General features: G+C 39.5%; 1 protein-coding gene across 2 annotated transcripts in view; it reads left to right on the top strand.

Moving 5' to 3' along the window:
* Positions 1–15,077, top strand: part of plekhg5b (pleckstrin homology domain containing, family G (with RhoGef domain) member 5b) — an 80,363-nt gene extending 65,286 nt beyond the window's left edge. For both annotated transcript variants that reach the window (XM_088007141.1, XM_088007142.1), the window contains 13 exons: positions 4,688–4,879; positions 6,571–6,738; positions 8,611–8,706; positions 8,903–9,103; positions 9,684–9,794; positions 9,907–10,056; positions 10,144–10,281; positions 10,387–10,506; positions 10,594–10,726; positions 10,953–11,068; positions 11,189–11,343; positions 12,693–13,718; positions 13,813–15,077. In XM_088007141.1, the coding sequence (XP_087863267.1) occupies positions 4,688–4,879; positions 6,571–6,738; positions 8,611–8,706; positions 8,903–9,103; positions 9,684–9,794; positions 9,907–10,056; positions 10,144–10,281; positions 10,387–10,506; positions 10,594–10,726; positions 10,953–11,068; positions 11,189–11,343; positions 12,693–13,718; positions 13,813–13,822 (2,616 nt within the window). In that variant the 3' untranslated portion in view covers positions 13,823–15,077. The remainder of the gene's footprint in view (positions 1–4,687; positions 4,880–6,570; positions 6,739–8,610; positions 8,707–8,902; positions 9,104–9,683; positions 9,795–9,906; positions 10,057–10,143; positions 10,282–10,386; positions 10,507–10,593; positions 10,727–10,952; positions 11,069–11,188; positions 11,344–12,692; positions 13,719–13,812) is intronic.
* The last annotated feature ends 6,850 nt before the right edge of the window (positions 15,078–21,927 follow it).

Raw genomic sequence — 21,927 nt, 5'->3', positions numbered from 1 at the left:
ATTATTTACAAGATAACGTGATTTGCCAGGAATCTCTTCATCTGGCAAGATATTTACCTTTGAAATTAAAACTTGGATCTTGAACTGATATAAAATTAAAACTTAAAGTATTCCAGTTAAACTCAGCATTTTGCTAACTTCATGGTTCCCTGTGGTTTCCTTTAGAGGTGTTCAAAAGTTTTGGTATCGGCAATTGGCATTGTAAATAAAAAGCTAACCAACTGTGAAATAAAGCAAATTAGCATAAGCAAGGCAAAAAAATTGAGTTGTTCACACCTATCTCTGCTTTAAATGAAAGCTAATCAAAAACATCACGTAAAGTAAACATTTCTCTAGATGCAGTTTGTAAATCTGCTGAGATTGCGAAATTGTTCTCAAGCATGCTAGCAATTATTGGCTAAAAAAGCATGCTAACAAGCTAAGAAGACCATGCTTCCTACTGTTAGCAATGAAAGCTAAATGTGATGCAAGTCTCTGCATGTAGTGCCTTCAAACATTACATCCAACACATTCACTGAAGATTGCATAATGCTGTTAAACATCTAGTATGATAAATCTTAAAAAAGGAAATGATTTATCTGCAGTCATCACCAAGTTTTACTTGCATGGGGACCGTGTTGAATTTTGAAGTCAATGTTGGTAAGAATTATGACTTCAGGGAACATTTCTGTTAGTAAAACTGTAATGCATAATTAAATCTCACCTTTCATACAATCTTCCATGCTCATGGACAGAAAGTTATTTTTTTCTTTTTCGCCATTTGTTTTTATGACATAAGATAACAATAAAGTCCATATCGTGTTGAACTATTGTGTAAAAATGTCAGTCAACTTGGTGTTATGGTCTTTTGTGAACCACTGGACTTAAATGGAGAAAGCCTCAGTATTTTTGCTTCCCTCTACATGGACAAGTTTACATAGTAGACTCAACAAAGACCCTGTAAACACAATTATTCAGGCAGACATGAATACAGCTGCTTAATGTTAGTTCAAGAGGAGCTCATGGGCCACTTGGCAGCACACTGACCTGAAGTAATATCTTCAATAAATTACAGAATATTTCTGTTTATATTTGAGGTATACTTCTCTGCTCTGGAAGGCGTTCAAACTTTTTTTTGCTGCTGATGGAAAGGCGGGGAGCTCAATGTGCTTATCTATTGTGCTACAGCAGCCGATTAAATGTGCTGAAACAAGTAAACAAAGGGGATTTCCTGTTTGGCTATTTGGAAATTTCTTTCCTTGTTTTTTGCCATGTAGCCTGGCATTGTTCAAAGGTCTCTAAGAAAAACAGACGCTTCTTGAGAACAAAGACTGTGCCTCGGGGGCGGACGTGTCGCGAAAATGACATGCTCACCCCTTGTGAAAGTCTCAGGTTTTTTAGTAAGCTTCTTCCTTATGAACAAATACTCATCTTGAAAAAATGGAAACGGGTGTGTTTTGCAAGACACAAGCGGCGTGGCTGCTTGAAGAAAGTGCCAAACAGAGCATTTGTCATCGTCAAAAGCACCGGGACGGCTGTTTCGACCGAGGAGCTCCCTGCCTGCAAGCTGTCACACTCTGACTCCACCTCCAGATATTCAGATCAGCCTTCCCAAGAGCTAGCACATTGAGGCAGGATCCTCCTGGTTGCTATGACTTCAGACCAGTGTTCGGGTGAAATGTAAGCAGGCTGGACGTGTCAGAAGAAGGTCCGCAAACTGACCGGTCAGATAACTTGACAGGACTCAGATTAAACCAGGAGGCACTGGATCTTGTCAGCTGGAGCCTTTCTGAAGTGCTTTTAGGGAAATATTAGCGGTTTGCCATCTTCATAAGAACTGTCTGGGTGAAGGAGTGGATACACAAGACTCCCACCAGTGGAAGTGGAAAAGGAGGAGGCGAGAAGTTGAGTGAGGGCAGCAGCTGGCATGAGGATGGGCTGCGGTCCATGAACCCCTCTGAAGGATTAGAATGGTTTTTGTTACTTTTGACATGCCTCTGGCTTCAATGGTAAGCTCCATTGCTATGGTGGGAAACTGTTGATGGCTTTTATCCTCTGTTTAATTGCAACTTCCAGACTTTGGTTTAGTCTATGGAAACATTTTGTTTTGCTGAAAGTTCTCAGGAAGAAAATGTGTTATCTTTATGTTGGATCAGATTAGCTCAAAACTTTCTCATGTCTGCTTTCTATACTGAGTGAGGATTTAAGTGCTGTGCTCGAACTGGGAAATGGTCCAGGTTTTTTCTTTCTTACCATGTGGACTTCCTGACACCTGCATCCTCTTCCACTTGTTAAGAAACCCAAAATGGCTCGATTTTGGTTTCCTTTTCTCTGAAATGGATGCAAACTTTCCTGTTTTCAGCACTTTCTTTCTGAAAGACAGATTGTCTCTTTTTAGTTACATTGCTAATCTACTTTGCAAAAAATTTCTCACAGATAAAACATAAGGTTGTTTCGTAGTACCATTGATTTAAGTGTGTTTGGGATGCACCATCCAGGTTATTGTGTTGATCACTAATTTCTGTGCAGGCCATCTTTTTGCATGTTCTTCTATTTAAAATAATAATAATAATATAAGAAGAAAGCAGCATTCAAAGTACCTTCTCTAGTATCCCTGCCATTACTGGTGGTGTTTATTTACATCTGGAGCAGATTGAGCTTCACACTGTATGACCGAGAGCTGTGTTCATCTTATAACAAAGTCAGAAGGATTACCCACTGATTTTCCCATCTTATTGTAGCGATTAGAGCAGCTACCACTACCATAATTTTGCATTTCCAAAAGAATGTTGACCTTTACATTAACTGCTGGATTTTCAAAAGACTCCTAACATTTCCAACTCCAGTGTGATCCAGGACGATCCAACTGGTTGAACATTGTTTAATTTGTTCAATAAGATTGAATCTGTTCAACCAGATTAAACAAAGCCCTTTTCTCATTCTGTGATTAAGCTTCCTGTTATCTGCTGCATCTCTTGCTCTCTCTTGCTATCTTCTAGCATTAATGATCCTTGGACAAGCCTGAACATGTCATAAAAAGCAGTTTTTGTTTAAATAGCTTCTTATATCTTTTCTATACTGACTTCATTTTAAACACTTTTATTGATTCTGGAATCGACTTCAAGTGTCTCACTAACGACATCAACAGCAAGGATGTACCAATTACTGTATCTTTGCTGATTTGTTCACTGAACAAAATGAAATCAGATTCTGGAATTTCTGAATGGTCAGTAATCAGAAAATCAAAATGAATGCTGAAAATCAAACAATTCACTATGGATCCCTAAGCATCTCTGACTAGTGACTGACGGATAAAATACTGACTAAAAGTCAGATTTTATGTATCTGAAATGCATCAAAACGGATAAGTAGGGATGGGGTTGTAGCTTTGGTTAATATTGAGAAAGAAAAAAGAGTTGCTTCGTTCAAAGATTACTATATATAAAAACATAGTACTGGACAGAACACGATTGTATCGTGTTCTGTCCAGTAATGCAGAACACAATAGCTTTTTTTTTTTGTGTGTTGGAGTTCTGGCTGTATATGGTGAAAAACATATTAAACAAATAGTTTAAACTTTCTTCTTCAACTCTTGCTGAAAACATTGACCTCGCTCAGTAAATGCATCAACACTGCATGTTCATTGCTCCACTTTGCATGGAGCTCAGTAAAAGTTAAGAGTGCACGCTTTCATGCTGGAATTGGGATAATCCTGTAATTTTATGTCAGTCAATACTGATACCTCTATCAAGGAGCTCACAGCACATACTGGTTACATTAAAATGTCTAATTTTTAAAAGAAAAGAGAAAATTTGGATTGATTAAAAAAAAAAAAATCAGAGCAGTTTCAGCTTCATCCAAGTCAAATGTAACTCCAGATGTGCAGCTCAATCATAATTTAAAAAAACAACAAAAAAACATTTTTTATTGCGAGTCTGACCAAGATGCTGAAAGCAAAAGTGTGTGTGTGTGTAGTGGAGGTGGGGGAGGTGTTTCCAATGTTTTGACTGCACAGTGTGTGTTTGTTCGTTTCTGTTTAGTCGAGGGGGGGTGATCAGTTAAAGAATTTTGTCGGAACGGCCGGCCGGTTTCAGCAACGGTGTCAGTGTCCTGGAATGTAAAGTTTCCCCATCCCTTGTTTAATGAGGTGAGGGTCATTGACTCCCCCTGTCAGGGACACACACACAAACACACCGCCACCAACAGCAGATTCCTCAGCACTGACACTCCGACAAAAACAACTGCTTCCTCCGATACTGAGGCGACCCCTTGTTTATTTGCTTTGCTGCTGCTCGTAAAGTGGACGGAGTTTGTAGGAGCGCGCTGCGCGACGGGGCCTGCTGACAGGGGAACAATGGCCAAACTCGGATCGTCTGTTCCTATGGAACAACCTCCTGCCTGCTCCTTGTGATGTCATGAGCGTTGGCTGGGAGGAAGTGTCAATTCTTCCCTCTCCTGTTTGTGTCCCAACAGGAGGATGGCTTTAACGAGCCAGTTGATGTCATCCTTAGCCCTGAAAATCCCCTCCGATTTCCTGCTTATCCTGTCTTTGTATATTTTTCTCATTCCGTTCTTTCCAACTCCCTGACTGGAATCTTTTTTTTTTTCCCCCTTGAAATGACACAATTGCTAATAAGTGATCTGTTTGTTTCATTTTCTGTTTTGTTACTGTACATCTTGTAAGTTTTATCTGTGTGTCTCCTGTCAGGGTCAGGCTCGACGGAGGAAGAACATGACGGAGTTCCTGGGGGAGACCAACATTCCGACCCAGGATGCTCTGGGACAGCTGGGCGGCTCGCTGCCCGCCGTCGGGGCGGGGCCGGACAGCTGGAAGAACCGCGCCGCCAGCCGCTTCAGCGGCCTGTTCGGCTCCAACGCCGGAGCGGGGCCCTTTGGCAAGGTAAGGCTGAGCCCAGAGTGTGAAACCCAAGAAGGTGCGCCTGCTGGTTCGATCAAAGCAGCACGCTTTCTCTTACCCCAGAAATGAGTTGTTAAAAGCTATGGGGAACATGTCTGCTGCCCAGACGTCTCGCATTAGAAAAGCGTTCAGAAGCAAACAAAACGGTAGCCGGCTGGAGTGGGAGGAGGTCAGAAGGCCACATCCCGCCAGCCCTGGTGAAATCATTTCCCTTCAGAGTCTCTTTACTTGTTGGCTTACTTACTTTCCTCGCAGCTGCTATGGAAAGGCGTAGGTGGAAGGGAAAGCCTTTGCTCACTAAGTTTTATCCAAAGGATTCTTAGATTTTGAAAGAAATCTAACTAGATCTGCAACTGATTATTTTGGTAACAGATTTTCCTGGCTATTAATCGGATAAAAAAATTGCACTTGCTGTAGATTTTTCATTTAAGCATTTAAGCTTATTTTATACAGTATTAGAAGTACAAATATTTCAAATCCTTTTTCACTAATGAAAATAAACATTTTATTGCCTAAAATGCAATAAAAGCATTTCTTCAGTGAACGCTTTATCATTTGTAGAAAAGGTACATCTACAGTTAAAATGTTTCTAATGTGAAAGGTTAACCTTGTCTGCTCTGCTTAACATCAGTATGCTAATTATTTTTTGATTAACCGATAATTAAAAAGCAAAAGGTGCTTAGTAGATTATTTTACAGGATTTGAACCCAGTGAAGCTAAAACTATGCCAAATGTAGATATTTCATAGAGTTTTGGCTTACTCACTATTATTTCAGCAAATGGCCTCTTTTTGTCTGCATACTCCAGATTAATCGATTATTGGTTTAATCGATTAATCAAGTCTATTTGCATAGCACATTTCAGCAACAATACTGTTCAAAGTGCTTTCCATAAAAAACCCCCATAAAAATACAAAGTCAAAGAACACACAGTCAATAAGTGATTGACAATTATTTCAAAAATTGATTCACCACAATTGATCTAATTAATCGTTCAGCCCTAAATCAAACTTAAAATTATTTTCAGTTATCCAGGTCATATTTTTTATTTATTTTTTATCTATATGAAACCATTGAGGAGAGATTTTGGTTTAAAGCTCATTGGTTGCTCAGACCTCTGTCCCATTTTATCTACATTTCTAATCCACTTTGACTCAAATGAAGAGCATTGTGCCAACATCTAAAAATGTCCAACCCAACCCTGCGGTCGCATCCAGCACATCTGCCGATGTCGTTCAGAGACACAATCAGTCATTTGTCAGTTCCAGACTCATCTCTGTTTTAGCCGATTTGCCCCCTTTAGCTCTCTCAGGACCGGAACCTGGACCTCTGTCATCCTCTGTACTGCAGGGTTCAGCAGCTGTCAGTCATTCTGTCTCAAAACCAGACAAATAAGCTCAGATCTAATCATGTTCTCTCTAAATTCACTGCAGACTCTTTTATAATTAGCTTCTTTGCCCAACTGTAGCCTTCACCCCGACTCCCCTGTCGTCTATTGTTAAAGTGGTCTCAATGCACAGAGCTCATTTTCATAACTGTGTAAAGGCTGCCAGCTTGAACAAAGAGCTGAGCAGTGGCTACGTTTGGATTTAAATATCAAGGCGCCATTAAAGCATAAAAACACTGAGCTTAGCATACAATCTTGGCCCTGATCTGAAACTTTTCCTGCTGCAGGAGTTGGACCGTCTCGAGCAGCTCCAGAGCAAACTCCACTCCTACTCGTTATTTGGGCTCCCCAAGGTGCCGCGGCAGCTCTCCTTCCACCACGACTCCTGGGAGGGAGAGGAGGAGGCCAACCTGGTCATGGAGGACAGCTGGAAGACGCTGCTGGACGATCCAGAGGTACGAACACTTTGTTCATGTCTAGAATAACTGTAAGCAAAATATTTTCTCCTTATTTGTTCCCATGTGTGGTGATACAGTCCCTCAGTGTAGGGGTGGGCATCATGGACTTAGAAGTTTATCTTAATATTTTATGGTACTATGGTAAGACTGAGCATTGAAGCCATACCAATAAAAAATGGTCATAAAATTACAAAAATAAAGTTGAAATAACACGAGAATAAAGTCGTAGCATTATAACTTTATATATTGTGACTTTTATTCCCATACATTCTCGTAATTGTATTTATTTATTTTATACTCAATTATGCTATTGTGGTAACAATATAACTATGATTTAAAAACTACATTTTATTTTTATTTTTTTGTGTAACTGTATGTCTGACAGCATTCATAACGCCACAAACTTAAATACTTTTCCTGGAAAAAAACCCCATTTAAAACAGGCTTCTTCACACTTTTTCACTTAAAAAGTGTAATTTACATCACTAGGCCTCACACAATAGCTACATTTAATCATATTTTTGAATTTACTGATGGATTTTTGCGTGGAACAGTGTCGAACAGCAAAAATAAAATTACTGATGATTCTGTCAGTTTCTTTTATTTACCATCACTAATTGAAATGTACAACAAATCAAAATTCCTATAAGAAAATTTTCCCTAAGTGATGAAAGATATGATAAATGTCGACCTCTACTTCTGAGCAACATTTTCCATCGTGTGGTTCAACCAAACCATGCTGCTGATCAAATGGTGTCCTCCTTATCATCCATCCTTGTCTGTTCCCCTCTTACCTGTATTCCAGCAATAAAGCTTACAAAGCATATTGCATTTAGAGCTGTAAATGCCTTTGGAAACGATAACATCCATCTTACTCTGTCATTTGCTTTCGCCTGTTAATGTTTATATGGCTAATCAGATTGTTGCCAGGTTGCTGTATTTTCCCTCCTATGGGAGATTTACTGCTGACGGCTGGTTATATAAGCTGCATAACTCAGTCATAGTCATAGTGCTGCTCAGAGACACCCTGGAAAATGGGAGAATATTATTCTGGTTTATGGGATTGAGTGATCCACGTTTAATTGTAGCTCCACTTTCTTTGGTTTGCCTTTGGAATTTAATGTTTCCACTTCACTGCTGGGATAAAAATGAAGATGTTTTTGTTTAGAATTTCACTTTAGCTTGGTACAGAGAATCATATTGGCGTTTAATTATGAATACGCTGCATACATAACCACTGAGTAAAAGCTTTTCGCCTGCAAGCCAGAAGAAGTGAGTATTGACATCCTGCTTCCATGTTACATGGGAGGCAGCAATATTTTAAATTAAAGCTGGAAGGAAATGAAAATAAAGCTGCTGGATAATTCACTTGTGGAAAAACTTAACACATAGTTTCCATACATATCTAGTATTGTCACTGAGCTTCTCTCAGACATAAGTGGCAGGATTCTTTAGATTCTTTATTTTTCTGTTGTATATCCTTAAAAGCAAGAGAAGTTGGTCTTTACAAACAAGTCAAATATTATGTAAAGCTATGAAATTAGAATTCTATCCTTTATTTTAATCTTTATTTATCTTTTATATGGAGAAGTTGGTGACAATTTTTAACACGGACCTAGAAAACATTATCTAAATGCTCAAACATTTGCTCATCTCTTTATAAGAATGAAAAATAAAATGATTCCTTAATCTTTGCTTAATACTTAACAGGTTTATTCTCCTTTTTTTCTTTTTACCATGAAATTCATTGGAACTTACCTGAAACTTATTTATGGTGGCTGCCGGTAAACTAGTCAATTGTATTCCAGAGACAAAGGTGTGGGCCCAATTTGTCATACCCATCAAGAAAACCTTTGTGTTTTTATGTAGACGCTGACGAAGCGACAGTTCCACCAGCAGGAGGCGATATGGGAGCTGCTGAATACTGAAGCCACCTACATAAAGAAACTCAGAGTCATCACTGATGTAAGTACAAAGGAAGCTTTTGTAATATGCCGCCGCACATATAAAGTCCACATACTGCTACAGGGTGTTGTGCAACAAGATGCATCTGTATTTTGGCAGATAAGTTACACAATCACTTCCTCGTTGGGATTTTGAAGTAATAAAATTTATTTCCGTCTATACAGTAAACCGTAAACTTGAATGCCATTTTCTCCAGCTGTTCCAGTGTGGGCTGCTGAACCTGCAGGAGAGCGGCCTGCTGACGGATGTGGAACCCACCAAACTGTTCAGCAACATCCAGGAGATAGTCCGGCTGCACATCGCACTGTGGAACCAGGTCATGCTGCCCGTTCTGAAGAAGGCCAGGGAGGCCCGGGCCCTGCTCGACCCGACTCACCTCCATGATGGCTTCAGGACGGTCAGTAGTGGCTAAACTATACTGGAAAAGCTTGTATTCTATCTGCAACAAATGGCCAAAAGACAGAGAAAGTGAAGAGAAAAAAAAACAAACGCACAATACAAATGAGTTCAGTTTTTGAGAATTTACCAGGTTTATTACATACAGTTACGGGAAAAACATGACAGCGGCGTGATTTCAGGTGCTCTATACCTGAAGCCAACCCAGCATTAAGCATCAAATTTGCATTCAAAACTTTGAAGTGGCACATTTAATACATACAGAACAGAGAAAACTAAGAAGAAGGCCTTTGTGTTAATCTATGCATAATCTAAATAGGGGGAAAAGTAGTTTGCCTTGTTGAGTAAAGAAACAAAGTAAGGTGCATAAGTTTAGCCTGTAACCAGTGCAGTGTCCTGCACAGCTAAATGCGTAAGCAGCTCTGCTCCCATCAATCACGCATCCCAGATGATTTGCACCCGACTCATCCGATGGGTACAACAAGCGACAAAACGGAGCTGGAAGATGTGCTCTAAAGAAGCAATAAGGAGTCCCCCCTTGCCGATGTGGTAATATCTGCTTTATGCCTTTATGTTTTCAGTTTGGGTCCAGGTTCCAGCCATACATTCATTACTGCATGGAGGAGGAGAGCTGCATGGAGTACATGCGCACGCTTCTCAGGGACAACGAGCCCTTCAGGACGTACGTTACGGTTAGTACTCCACTCTGCCACCCATAAAGCTGATTCTACATCCCTTCAGCATGCCCTGATCGGACACGCTCATCCTTCTCCTGTGTTTTTGACTTCCTGCCTCTGTCTTTAGTGGGCAGAGACCCATAAGCAGTGTAACCGTCTGAAGCTGGCCGACATGTTGGCAAAGCCTCATCAGAGACTGACCAAGTATCCCCTCCTGCTGAAAAGCATACTGAAGAAAACTGACGAGCCGTCGGCCCGCGACATCGTTAGCAGCATGGTGAGGATCCTGGTAGCCATTACTGTTCCTACTGGGACTTATTCACCCTGCATCAGGTTTGAACATGAGTATTTTTGTGTGTTTCAGTTGGTCACAGTGGAGAGCTTCATCAACAGCGTGGACTCGCAGATGCGACAGCGTCAGGAGCAGCAGAAGCTGGCCACCATCTCCGCCCGCATAGACTCCTACGAGGCCGTGGAGGGCAGCAGTGAAGAAGTGGAGAAGGCAAGAAGCTAATTTATGACACCATAGAGCTGTCAGTGATGAGGCTTTATGTAAGCTCTTGCTTCACGCTTTCTCTCTTTTTTGGGGGGGTCTTCTCCTCTTCAGATCCTCAAAGAGTACAACCGCTTCGATCTAATGTCTCCCATGAGAGAAACGTCACCGGAGGAGACTCGACAGCTGCACCTGGAGGGAGCTCTGAGGATGAAAGAGGGCAAGGACAGCAGGGTAAGACTGAGTCACACGACCGCTTGTAAACGCACGACGCGCTCTGCCCTTTGAAGTCACACCTGGTTTCTGACTTTTGCCCCGCAGATGGAGGTCTACTGTTTCCTGTTCACCGACCTGCTGCTAGTTACCAAACCGGTGAAACGAGTTGAAAAGGTTAAAATTATCAGACAGCCTCTCCTCATTCACAACGTCATCTGTAAGGAGCTCAAAGATCCTGGTGAGCGCTAGGTTTTTTTTTTTTGGCCAGATTTTAGTATTTAGAATGCAAATGTTTTGTTTTGTCTGGAAATGTGAATTGGAGGAAAGCAGGAAATCCGCAACATGGTGGAACTGTAACAATGTCCTGCATAAAATGCCAAAATATGAGCAGTAAAATAAAAATATTAAGTGTTTATCTTTTTCTGTCTGTGGCACTGACATTATGCATTTCTTTGTGTTTTTAGGTTCTTTTACCCTTATCTACCTCAATGAGTTCAAGAGTGCAGTTGCAGCTTACACTTTCCAAGCCAACAGCGCCTCCCAGGGGCGAAGCTGGATTGATGCAATTTGCAATGTCCAGGTTGGTGAAATGGTTCTCCCATTTCAGCTGAGAGATTTGCAGTCCTTATATGATGGTCTGATTATTATTTTTTTGTGTGTTTTTTTGTTTTGTTTTTTAACGTTATGTGATTTCTTTTAGAACCAGCTGCAGAGGCTCCGCAGTCAGGAAGTCCTCCGGCAGCAGGACATTCAGAAGAAATGCACAGCCGAGGATGAGGAGGAAGAGGAAGATGAGAGCAGCAACTCTGCTACCAGCTCCCCGATCCTTCGGCACAAGGAAGAGCAGAACTCCAGGTACTGTGATGTTCCACTTATTGGCCTCATTATTCAACCAATTCTGTTCAGCACAGTTTAATTAGTGCCAGTTCAAAACTATTTTGTCTCAATGCACTTAAATACAGAGTCAGTTCAATGTAATAATGCTTGCAGATTCAAAGTCAATTGCATCCTTTCAAATTTAACCCTATTTAATAAGTACTGCAATCGGGTTACTATGACAATTTATGAAAAGTTTTCTACCCAAGTCAGGGATTGACAACTTTTACAACCCTAAAAGCCTTTTTGCTTTTGGTTCAGCTAAGCACTTTAAAAAAAAAACCCGGAACATGACTCTTCAAAACAAAATAACTTGTTTTTTTAATACTTACTATAGGAAATTAGTTTTTTTTTTTTTTAAGAATAAACTTAGTTTTGCCTTTAGGTCCAATGCATTTAATTCATTTTGTATAGAAAATCACACCACAAAGCACTTAGTGCACAACCAAAACAATTACTTGGTGAAAAAGGATTTTCCTTTTTGCAATAATTCTGCATATATTGCATTAATAAAACTAATAAGAACTTCTTAAACTGGTACTTTTTAATTGCCTTTACTTTTTTAAACATTGCTCAATTTTTTAACGTTTTCAGACAAAGTTGTTAAGGACTACAATAGGTTTAAAGAATAACATGGATATCATTTTACTGTAGTTTATTTTCAGCTCTTTTACTATACTATTCAAGAACATTTCCGGTGGCTGCCCTGCTCCACTCTGCAAAGAAAAGAAATATTAAATTACTTCTATTGTACAGCCACACATAGTGACTCGTAGGCTCAATTACTATTACTTGTCGAATCAAGAAGTCACTTAAGTAGGACCTGTCTGACAACATGAAGTAGACTAGACGATGTCAAAAATAACCTGAGCTAAAGAAGTTTAAGGATAGCCAAAGGCAATGTCTGTCAAAAGATGAGAAGCATTGTGAAGGCAGATAAGGAACTGGAACATTCAGTTCTTTGACATGTACATTGATTTTACACTATGATGTATGGAGCTGCTTAGCTAATCTTGTTTTATAAGCTGTTTCAGTAAAAGTCTCTGGATAATCAAGTTTTTTTTCTACTTCTAAAAACTTGGTTAGAAAAAAAAAATACTTTGTGTTGTAAGACAATTATGCTTGTAATAATTTTACCCTGACTAAAGAAAATCTTTATCTGTATCAACCACATGTGCTGGATGGGCCAAATTTGTATAATTCTTGAAATGCACTCGGTGGGCTGCACAGAATTAATCCAAGTCTACTTTGGTCATCCCTGACTTCACTCTTGTGGTTAGCATTTTTGACACCCACTTTTATTAAAGCTCAAAATCCTGTCTTTTCAGCCAATCAGACGGTTCGACCGAGACCCTGTCTGTGATGGATGTGGATGAGCCGACTGAGCACCAGCAATCTCCTGCCTCCAGCACAAACTTTGAGGAATGCTCCGGCAGAGACTCAGAGCCCGACCTGGTTCTCCTGTCAGACAGGTCCGAGCTCCAGCAGCCCACCTACCGAGTGCATCCCATCATTTACATCGGACAGATTCAGGAGGAGAACGAGGAGCTGGATCCGCAGCGGCGGTCGCTCTCTATGGACAGTGCGTATGGTACCCTCTCTCCTGAGTCGTTTCAGCAGGAGCTGAGGCCGCAACCCATCCAAAGTGAGGGAGAGGAGGTGGAGGAAGTGCAAGACCAGGAGGTGGAGTTTGGCAAAAATGGGAAAGTGGAAGAACAGGAGCAGGAGGAGGAGGAGGAGGAAGAAGAAGAAGAGGAAGAAGAAGAAGAGGAGGAGGAAGAGAATGCATCTGTAGGGTCCCAGCTGTCTGTGGTGCAGTCAACCAAACCTCGCCGGCGGCCTCCTGTGCAGTCCAAGGTTCAATGCATGCAGAGGCTGACCTCTCTGACCTTCTCCCGCTCAGAGGACAACCTCCTGCAGCGAGTCCACGGCGAGGAAAACCCCGTGTCCCACACGCACTCTTTCAACTCTGAGTCCCAGGAACTGGACTGCACGGACGTAGACCCGTCCTCTCTGGCTCACAGCCAGAGCCTGTCGGAGCTGCGGCGGAACGGCTTCAACCGCTCCGAAGACTGCCTGAGCTCCAGCATGCCCTCCGACAAACTGCAGGCCAGCCTGAGCCGGGCCGAGGCCATGCTCAACCGTAAGACACAAGAAGTGCCGGATGGGGAGACGGCGCCGTCTAGCAGAGCAGATGGGAAATGCGAGACGACGACGACAACGACGACGACGGAGGACACAAATTCACCCAAAAACAAAAAGAGGAAATCTCCAGCCCAGCACAAGAAGCTAACGTTAGCTCAGCTTTACAAGATACGCACCACTCTTGTTCTAAACTCCACGCTGACGGCATCGTAAGTCGCTGCTTTTGAAATTTCAAACTGCAGATTTTAGATAATTTTACATCTGTAGCAACATGCCTATTGATCTTTATTTCTCTCTTTCCAGGGAGGTATAACTTTTCCAAACGGCAGAGCGACATCAACATCACAAGGGTTGGCGCTTGTTTTGTTTGGATGGACTGATTTTCTATAGACACAGATGCACTCTTTGTCACACTGCCCTCTCCCTTGCAGTTGCTATTCTGGACATTTTTATTTATACATTAACAATCACTTAGTTGTTTTTTTTTTATATTTCATTGGTTTTTGGACTCCTCAAACAAAAAGGGAGGGGTCATTAACTGCCTGCACTTTGCAAGAGAAGTAGCACTGGAGGGTTGGAACCTGCAGCGAGGAGACGTCCAGGCGGAGGTCCGACAGCCTCGTCCCTGCACTCCACACAGGAGACATGGAACTCTTCCCTTCCTCTCACTCACGAGTTGAAGAAAGAGACACCAAATCTTGAATACGCTTGTGTGTTGGCAAGAAAAAACAAAAAACAAAAAAATACCTGGACACTTGTATTGCTCCTGATTTGCTTCAACAAAGGAAATTATTGCACACTTTTAAGTACAAAACAAAGAAGTGAAATTTTCAGCCATGTAATGAGTCGCTTGCGTATGATGCGTTTTCGATTCTTGACTGAACCGAAACTGATCACCGTCTCCTTTGATTATGCAAACCCACCCAAAGATAGGAGGCCTGTGTAAAAACTAAAAACAAAAACAACCACAAAAAAAGCAATCCAAATAAGCCAATCGCATTTCAGCTTAATTTCAACTTTGTGTTTACTGTTTGCATTTTTTGCTGAACTGATGACTAAAAATGGGTGACTGAAGCCATTTTGGTATTTTTTTTTCTGCACTATACATGTTTCGACTTGAGGCGCACACAAGAAAAATGAAAATGGATTCACAAGAAGAAAGGAAAGTCTCACTACACGTGCTTCTTTCTGAGTAATGTTAGCAGGTTGAAGAATGAGGTTTGTGGTGATTATTCTGCAGAGCTTTAGCTGAACAACTTTCTCCAGGAGATAAAAACAAAAGCTTTTCAGATCAGTAACTGTTTATTTTATGCCCAAACCAAATAGGTAAATGAAATTGTTTACTTCTGTTTTTTTGTCTGTGTGTAATATTTATTACCTGATATGTTTTATATATAAGATTTTGTTTATGTTTGTTTTCATGATTTGTAAATGGTTTTTGTTAATATTTTGGTTTTTTTGTCATGTCAGGCATTAACATGCTAAGAACCAAAATCATGTCTTTTCTTTCAGGAATGACTACAAAGTGTCTTATGAAATAATAAAAAAACCCTACAAAATACCTTAAATTTTTCGTTTTCAATACAGTCATTGTGTTTATATTGAAATAGACAGAATTTGATCAATCCACACGTCTGTTTTGGATTTAGTGTAGACCGGTTGTCAGTGGGAAACTAGCATGTTCTGGGGTATTCCAGAAGAGATGCAGTTGAAACCAGAAGTTTAAATGCACGCACGCACATACACACACATACACACACACCTTTTTTCTCACTATTTGCAGCTAAATCAGTCCAAACCTTCCTTTTTAGGTCAATTGTAATTACCAAAGTAGTTTATATTTACTAAACGCCACAGTAATGAGAGAATGTCAGATTTTATTACCCTTCAAAATTTTCCTAACAGTTTGCTGAAGTTCTGGGCTGCTCTTCCATGAGAACTTTGTTGTCCTTAAGCCATTCTGTAAACACTTTGGCTTTATGCGTAGGGTTGTGGTCCATGTCCACCAAAATTCACAGTTAGGAGCAGTTTGCTACTTTTGGTTTTTCTTCCAAAAGTAGCTATAGTTATATTGGCAAAATGGTTCCACTTTCATCAGACAATAAGACATCCAAAAGTGAAGATCTTTGTTCCTGTGTTCGCTTGCAAACTGTGTTCTGGCATTTTAATATTTATTTTGAAGGAACGACTTCCTCCGCTTTTTTTATTGGAGTCCATTTGCACATTTTGGACCAAACCCTTTCATCTCTGGGATACAGAACTGTCTCCTTCCTCAGCACTTGATGATGACTGGACATTTTCATCATGTCTATACTGGTATAATTATTTGAACAGATGGAAAGCAGTGCCTTCAAGCATCTAGAAATTATTGTTAATGGAAAATTAACAATTAATTCCATTGGCAGATTATTTCACTTAGGAAAAATGCCTTGTATAAGTTAAATAATCTGGCAGTGACACAAATACTTTCTCGCCCTTTTTTGACTTTAGTTCCTATTTCTTGCTGAAAAGTTACTTGTAAGTTGTCTTATTTCATGCATATTAGGATATTACTAGAAAAATGTGAAAATGTTTAAAGGGTCTAGTTAATCTTACACTGTGAATGTATTCATTGTTGTGTCCACACATCTGCTAAAACAACAATGTAATGTGTTCTAAATCTTTATTAAAAGCTGATCTGTGGGATAAGAGGTTCAACATTACTTTGGCTCTGTCAAAGCACTTAGTCAATTCATTGGGAGCATTTTAGAGCCGGAGATAATTCATCTAAGTTTCTGGGAAATCAGGGATCACATATCGCGTACAGCTGTCTGTCTGGGACCGCCGTCTGCTTCCCACAAAGTTCATCCGACTCATCTCTGCTTTCAGCACGCATTCAGGTCGTCGGAGCCGAGCTTGCTGGCCCCGGGTAACGTCAACGCCAAGGTGTATTTACAGGTGATTATATCAGCTAATCGGTGGATTACAGCATGTTGAGTCGACACAAGCCTCTAAGCTGGGGTGGAAAAAAGACGGAGCGCTGCTGTGGGATTTTTGCCCTAATCTGGCCTCAGAAAGCATGTGGCCCCTCCTGCTCTCACATCTGGCCTGCTCAGATTTACGGTTGTAATCCATGGTTTTTGAAACTATTTTATCATGCTTCACTGCTGATATGCTGGACTTTAATTATTAAAATGCAGATTTTCATTTTAGTTTTGATGTAATTACACATTCTTGTTCGATTAGCTTCTGCTAAGTAAGTAATGAGGTTGTGCCCCCAATATGGCTCTGGGCCAGCTGCCTCTATAGATTAGTTGCAGATAAATGCCTCCAGATGTAATGACAGTCAGCTGCTTTGCATGCAGGAAACAAAAAATACATTTCTTAGAAAGGATTATCTTTAGACTTTTGAACTATATATATTAAAACCCCCAAAACTGATAGCTTTCATTCCTTCATTGCTGAAAAACAAATCTTGGATTGATGCTTAAAATATGAGCTGCAAGATAACAGGAAAACATGTGAAAGCATGTTTCACTCAGCATCAACCTACATTTTGACTTTTAGTTTATTTTTTTATTTTTTTCAAAATGTCCCCACCACTCTGTTCTTAAGCATCTTGTCCACTGAAAATATACATGAAGGACAAGTCTGTCCAGTAGGGCAAACGTCTTATTGTCATGCAGAATTTGCATTCACTCTACTTTAAATTAATCTTACCTAATATTGCATCCAAGCAGTCCTTTGTGGTTACGATAATCATCACATACTTTTATTTGTGTTCATTTTGAGCAATTAAAGTCTGCTTTAGAAACTTTTGGCTAGAGAACTGTTTCTGCAGATGGTTGTGTAAGTCCAGTTTCCTGCAGGTTTTAAAAGGAGTCCCTCAAGGCTTAATTTTCTTGTTTATTTTTCATTTGGTTTTAAATGACATTGTGAAAGCCACCTAAAGTGCACTTTTATGCAGATGACAATGTGTCTTAGTATTTAGTTAACTCTAAAACAGGCTGTTGATGCTACATTTATGTTTTTCAGTAATAACACCTATATTTCAGATGATGCTGATGATTCAACCCAAGGAGAGATATTGTTGCGAGCAACAAGGGTTTGCACTCCATGTTTCTTCCCTTTTATTGCTGCTGAGATGGTGGAAATGTTTACTCAGGGCAACGGAGGGTTAACACCACTCACTGCGGCAGATGTCAAAGACCATGCTGTAAAAAATGTCCGATTAACACAAAGGGGCACTTTGTCAAATCCTGATTAAAGGAGCACTTTCATTTATTAAACTCTGTCAATCCCCTGGACTGTTTTAGAGCAAGGGATTAAAACCAGGTAGACACTATTGTCTTTCCAAACAATCCCTCTTTAAGCTGTAGCTGTTTCCTGGTGCCCCGACGAGGGCAGGCTGACTGGCTGCCTGTAATCTCAGCAGAGGCTTATGGGTCACTACTACCGCTACACATTCCCATTCATCAACCTCATCCCCTTTAAAGGGACTATGTGATTGGATTTAGGACATGTTCTACAGGGGCAAAAAAAAGGGAAGAGCACACTGAATCGTGTTTACAAGGGCTGTGCTGTGAAAAGGCCTGTGGATGAGTGGAAGCCATATGGTGTGGCTAACTCTGGGAACATCTGCCGTCGATCACAACCATCAGACTGGTGACCTTCACATGGACCATGGGAACATCTGGCTCCTTTCCTTCTCATAGACCACATTAAGCAGGCAAATGGCAACAGTGATGTCAGGATGAAGTCTTTAAACACGTTGCAAGGAAGCAGTGGGACAACACTGATTGATGTAATCAATTCTGATTATTTTTGGAACTCATTCATCACCTGTACCACTGAACTTGTATGGTTGTGTTTAATTTCCCCTTACAGAGTTTTCTCGTTACAATCAGTCTTCAATTTTTACGTTCTTTACACAAACAAAAACCTTTTGTGTGAATGTTTGAAGATTTCATGGAACCATATTTTGCTGTAGTTACAACTTCTAATCTTTTGTGATGCAACAGCAGAAAATTATATTTGTGCCGGTTTTTCTTTGGAACATAACTTAGAGATTTGACTGGGTCATTCTGACATGTGAATATGCTATAAACTGCTTATTTAAGATCATTGTCCTGCCAGAAAATGAAACTTGGATCAAGTTTTTTGCAGTTAAGACCAGTTTCCTGTTGTACTTGGAGAAAAAGGATCCCCACAGCATGTTGCTGCCACCACCATGTTTCAGTGTAGGGAAAGTCTGCTTAAGGTAATGTGCACTTTTTTTCCTGTCTCTGATAGCATTTTATGTTATCCAAAAAGTTTAAATATGGGTGTTTTTTTGTTTTTTTTTTTTTTACAATAAATGCCCTTTTTTTGCTCTGCACCTTAAAAACCAGATTTTCAGTTCATGACCAACAGTTTCTCCTACCTAAACTAGCAGGTAGTGTTGTGGTAACCGAGTTTTACTCTTGAGATATTTTCAAAGTTTTAGTCCAGGCCGGGGATCTGCAACCTGAGGTACAAGTTGCTCCTTGGGCCATCTACAACATAAAAATAATAATAAAGATACCCCTAAATTAAAATGATATAAAACTGAAAATGACCTAAAAATCATTACTTCTGTTATAGAAAGTCTTTGAAAAAAAACCTGAAAATCTTCTAGAACATGCATTTCTTTTGCATGTATTACATATTACTATCACTACTTTTTTTGTCATTGAATTTCTACATTATAATGACATTAAAAGTACCAGTAATAATAATGATAATTATTGTTACTTATTACTTGCATATTTTAAAACCTGAAATAAAATTGTGGTTCTTTAAACATTCTGACAAATGCTCTTTAGCAGATAGTCACAATTAATAAACAGTCTTATTTCAGAAAATTATGTTACATTTGTAGCTTTAGGTTTTATTTAGTTGGATTGAGTGCAAAACATGGCTCTTTAGATTGTAAAGTTTGACTTAGGAATTTGTTAATGACCAAGTCTGATAACACTGCTGAAACATCCTTTTTAAGGCAACTCTGACTGGAGCCAAGAGCTGCAGTCAGAAAAGAAAATCCCTAACCCTACCCTAACCTTACCCTATGAATGTGTTATGGGTTCAACTAAACGTTGTGGCAGTTCATCTAACTGACTAAGTAAGGCGTACCCAGTTTGTCTGCAGGCTTGTTAAAGAGATGCTTGTTATTGTGAAGCTTAGTTATTTTTTCTTTTACTGTTGTACATTAAACACTGCACATTAAAGCTGAACATCAAGCCCAATTGGGTCTACAATTGAATTTCAATCTATCAAGATGCTTTAATTATGTCGTTTTTGTATGTAGTTTAGTCATTTCAAATTTAAATTCCTACATTTGCAAAAACAGCAACTCCCTTTTTGATGCTTTGGGTGTAGTTTCTGTTTAACAGTGCAAGAGTTATACTTTTGATCAATATTTTACAATTGGGTGTTGTTAAAATAAAGGATTTGCAGTGCTTCAGTGTTGACCCCACAATCCTCCAACAGCACCAAGCTGATGAATGTTTTACCAGCTGCTGCTGGAAGCATAAATTCATCCCTCAAAGATGTGACATATGCTTGAGGATCAATTGTCTTTATCCCTAGAAAACTTGTTTCTGAAAATCAAAAGAGCATAAGGCCTCACCTTCACACAACAGTGTAAACTCCTCACCTCAGTAATTGTATTAGTGTATAAGAAGCTTACTGTAATTACAATATTGTATTTTTAGGGCAGCAGTCTGGAACATGAAACATAAATCTGTCTTTTCTAAATTAAATGGAGCCTCATTGGAAGAGGAGTAATACAAGAGGAGGACAGAGGGATTAACATGTAAGTCTGGTACATTTAATATTTACACTGCAATCGCTCAATTAATCTGACAATGTGTTCTGTGCTTAATACCTGAGCTGAGTGGATGTCCTGATTTATCAGTGGTTTTCACAGTGGAGGGGGTAGCCAGTGGTTTCAAAACAGCGACCCAAATGCAACATACCTGCAGTATAATCAGAGAAAATAATGGTTTGGGTTTAGTTTTATTAAAATCAATGTGGTATGCATATTTATTGTTTCTCTTTTCTCTTATACCCATTGATAAAAATCCAGATGCCACCAGTTTTATCTGAAGTAACCAAATATAAAAAAAAATGGGAACATGTGTGTGTCTTAATTAATTTCCTCTCAACTTAACATTTGCATTTTTCTGTCACCCCTAATCCAAAATGAATACATGAAAATTTGTGGTTGTAACAAGACAAAATGTGAAAAAGGTGCAAGACTTGATGCTGAACAGCACCAGTAAATTATATAAGGAAATCATTCAAATCTAGTCATGCACATTTCATCAACTGAATCCAATGAACTACATCTTCATTTTCCCTTCTATTTAGCTCCCATTGATCTCAGCAACAAAATTACTTCCTTTTTAAAAGGAAGTGAATTCCAATGTGAGCAAACCTGGAAGGATGGCTGACTTCATTGAAGGGCCAGAGGGGATCAAAACACAGGAAATGAAATCAAACACAAAGTGGCTGAACATATACATGTAGTTTTTAAATAAGCCTATATAAAATCATTTCCTTTAAGTATTTCAAAGACCTGGCTGTGAAAGAACAGGGTATTTTAGAGGCTGGACTGTCTTTGCCTTTGATAAAGAATGTTTAGACTACCATTTAGGAAAACGTGTTTATTATTATTATTATTATTAAAGATTGTATTTTTTCCTACACAATCAGGGTGGGTGGAGTGCTGACTTGACAAGGAAGTTAAAACACAAAAAGAAAGTGATTATTCACAGTGTGTTCCATTCAAGCATGTTAAAAGAAAGTTGAGTGGAAAGAAAAAATTGGTAGGGAAAAAGGGGCACAAGCAACACCCTTCACAAATTAAATCTGGTGGATTTAATTTTCCACCAGACTTGAAACCCTCATAAACTTCCATATGTACTGACAGATTGTTTAATAATCATATTGTGGTAGCTTCCACTAGATTACTGTTTTAATGGCCAGTGACCTTTCTGATCTAAATCTAAAAGAGAACCATTAAGTCATAGCTAAGAGGAAGGTGAGAGACATCAACAGCCAATATGAACCACCGGTATTGTTTGTGATGACAGCTAAAAATACGCTTTTATTCTAGGCTATGACCTCATCTGGTAACTCATAGATAAAATAAGTACAATATAAAAGTAATTTAAAAAATATCTATACACAACTCACACAAAACATATGACAGACTAAATTCACTTTCAAGAGTCAGAAATGTTTGTTTTTTTAAATAAAGGTCTAACCACTTTACTCGTGGTTTTTTTTACAGACTCCATGGAATGATGACAATATTTTCTAATGTTTCCTAGCAACAAGGGTGACTCAACTTACCTCACTTTTTCCTACAGCATGGTAGTGAACATATTTTTCAGCTGGCTAACACTTTAAATTAAT

This window comes from Poecilia mexicana, unplaced genomic scaffold (genome assembly GCF_051168715.1).
Source record: "Poecilia mexicana isolate PSO_F unplaced genomic scaffold, ASM5116871v1 scaffold_7, whole genome shotgun sequence".
Lineage (NCBI taxonomy): Eukaryota > Metazoa > Chordata > Actinopteri > Cyprinodontiformes > Poeciliidae > Poecilia > Poecilia mexicana.
Note: the sequence above shows the minus strand (reverse complement) of the source record. Positions and strands in the feature narration are given on the sequence as shown.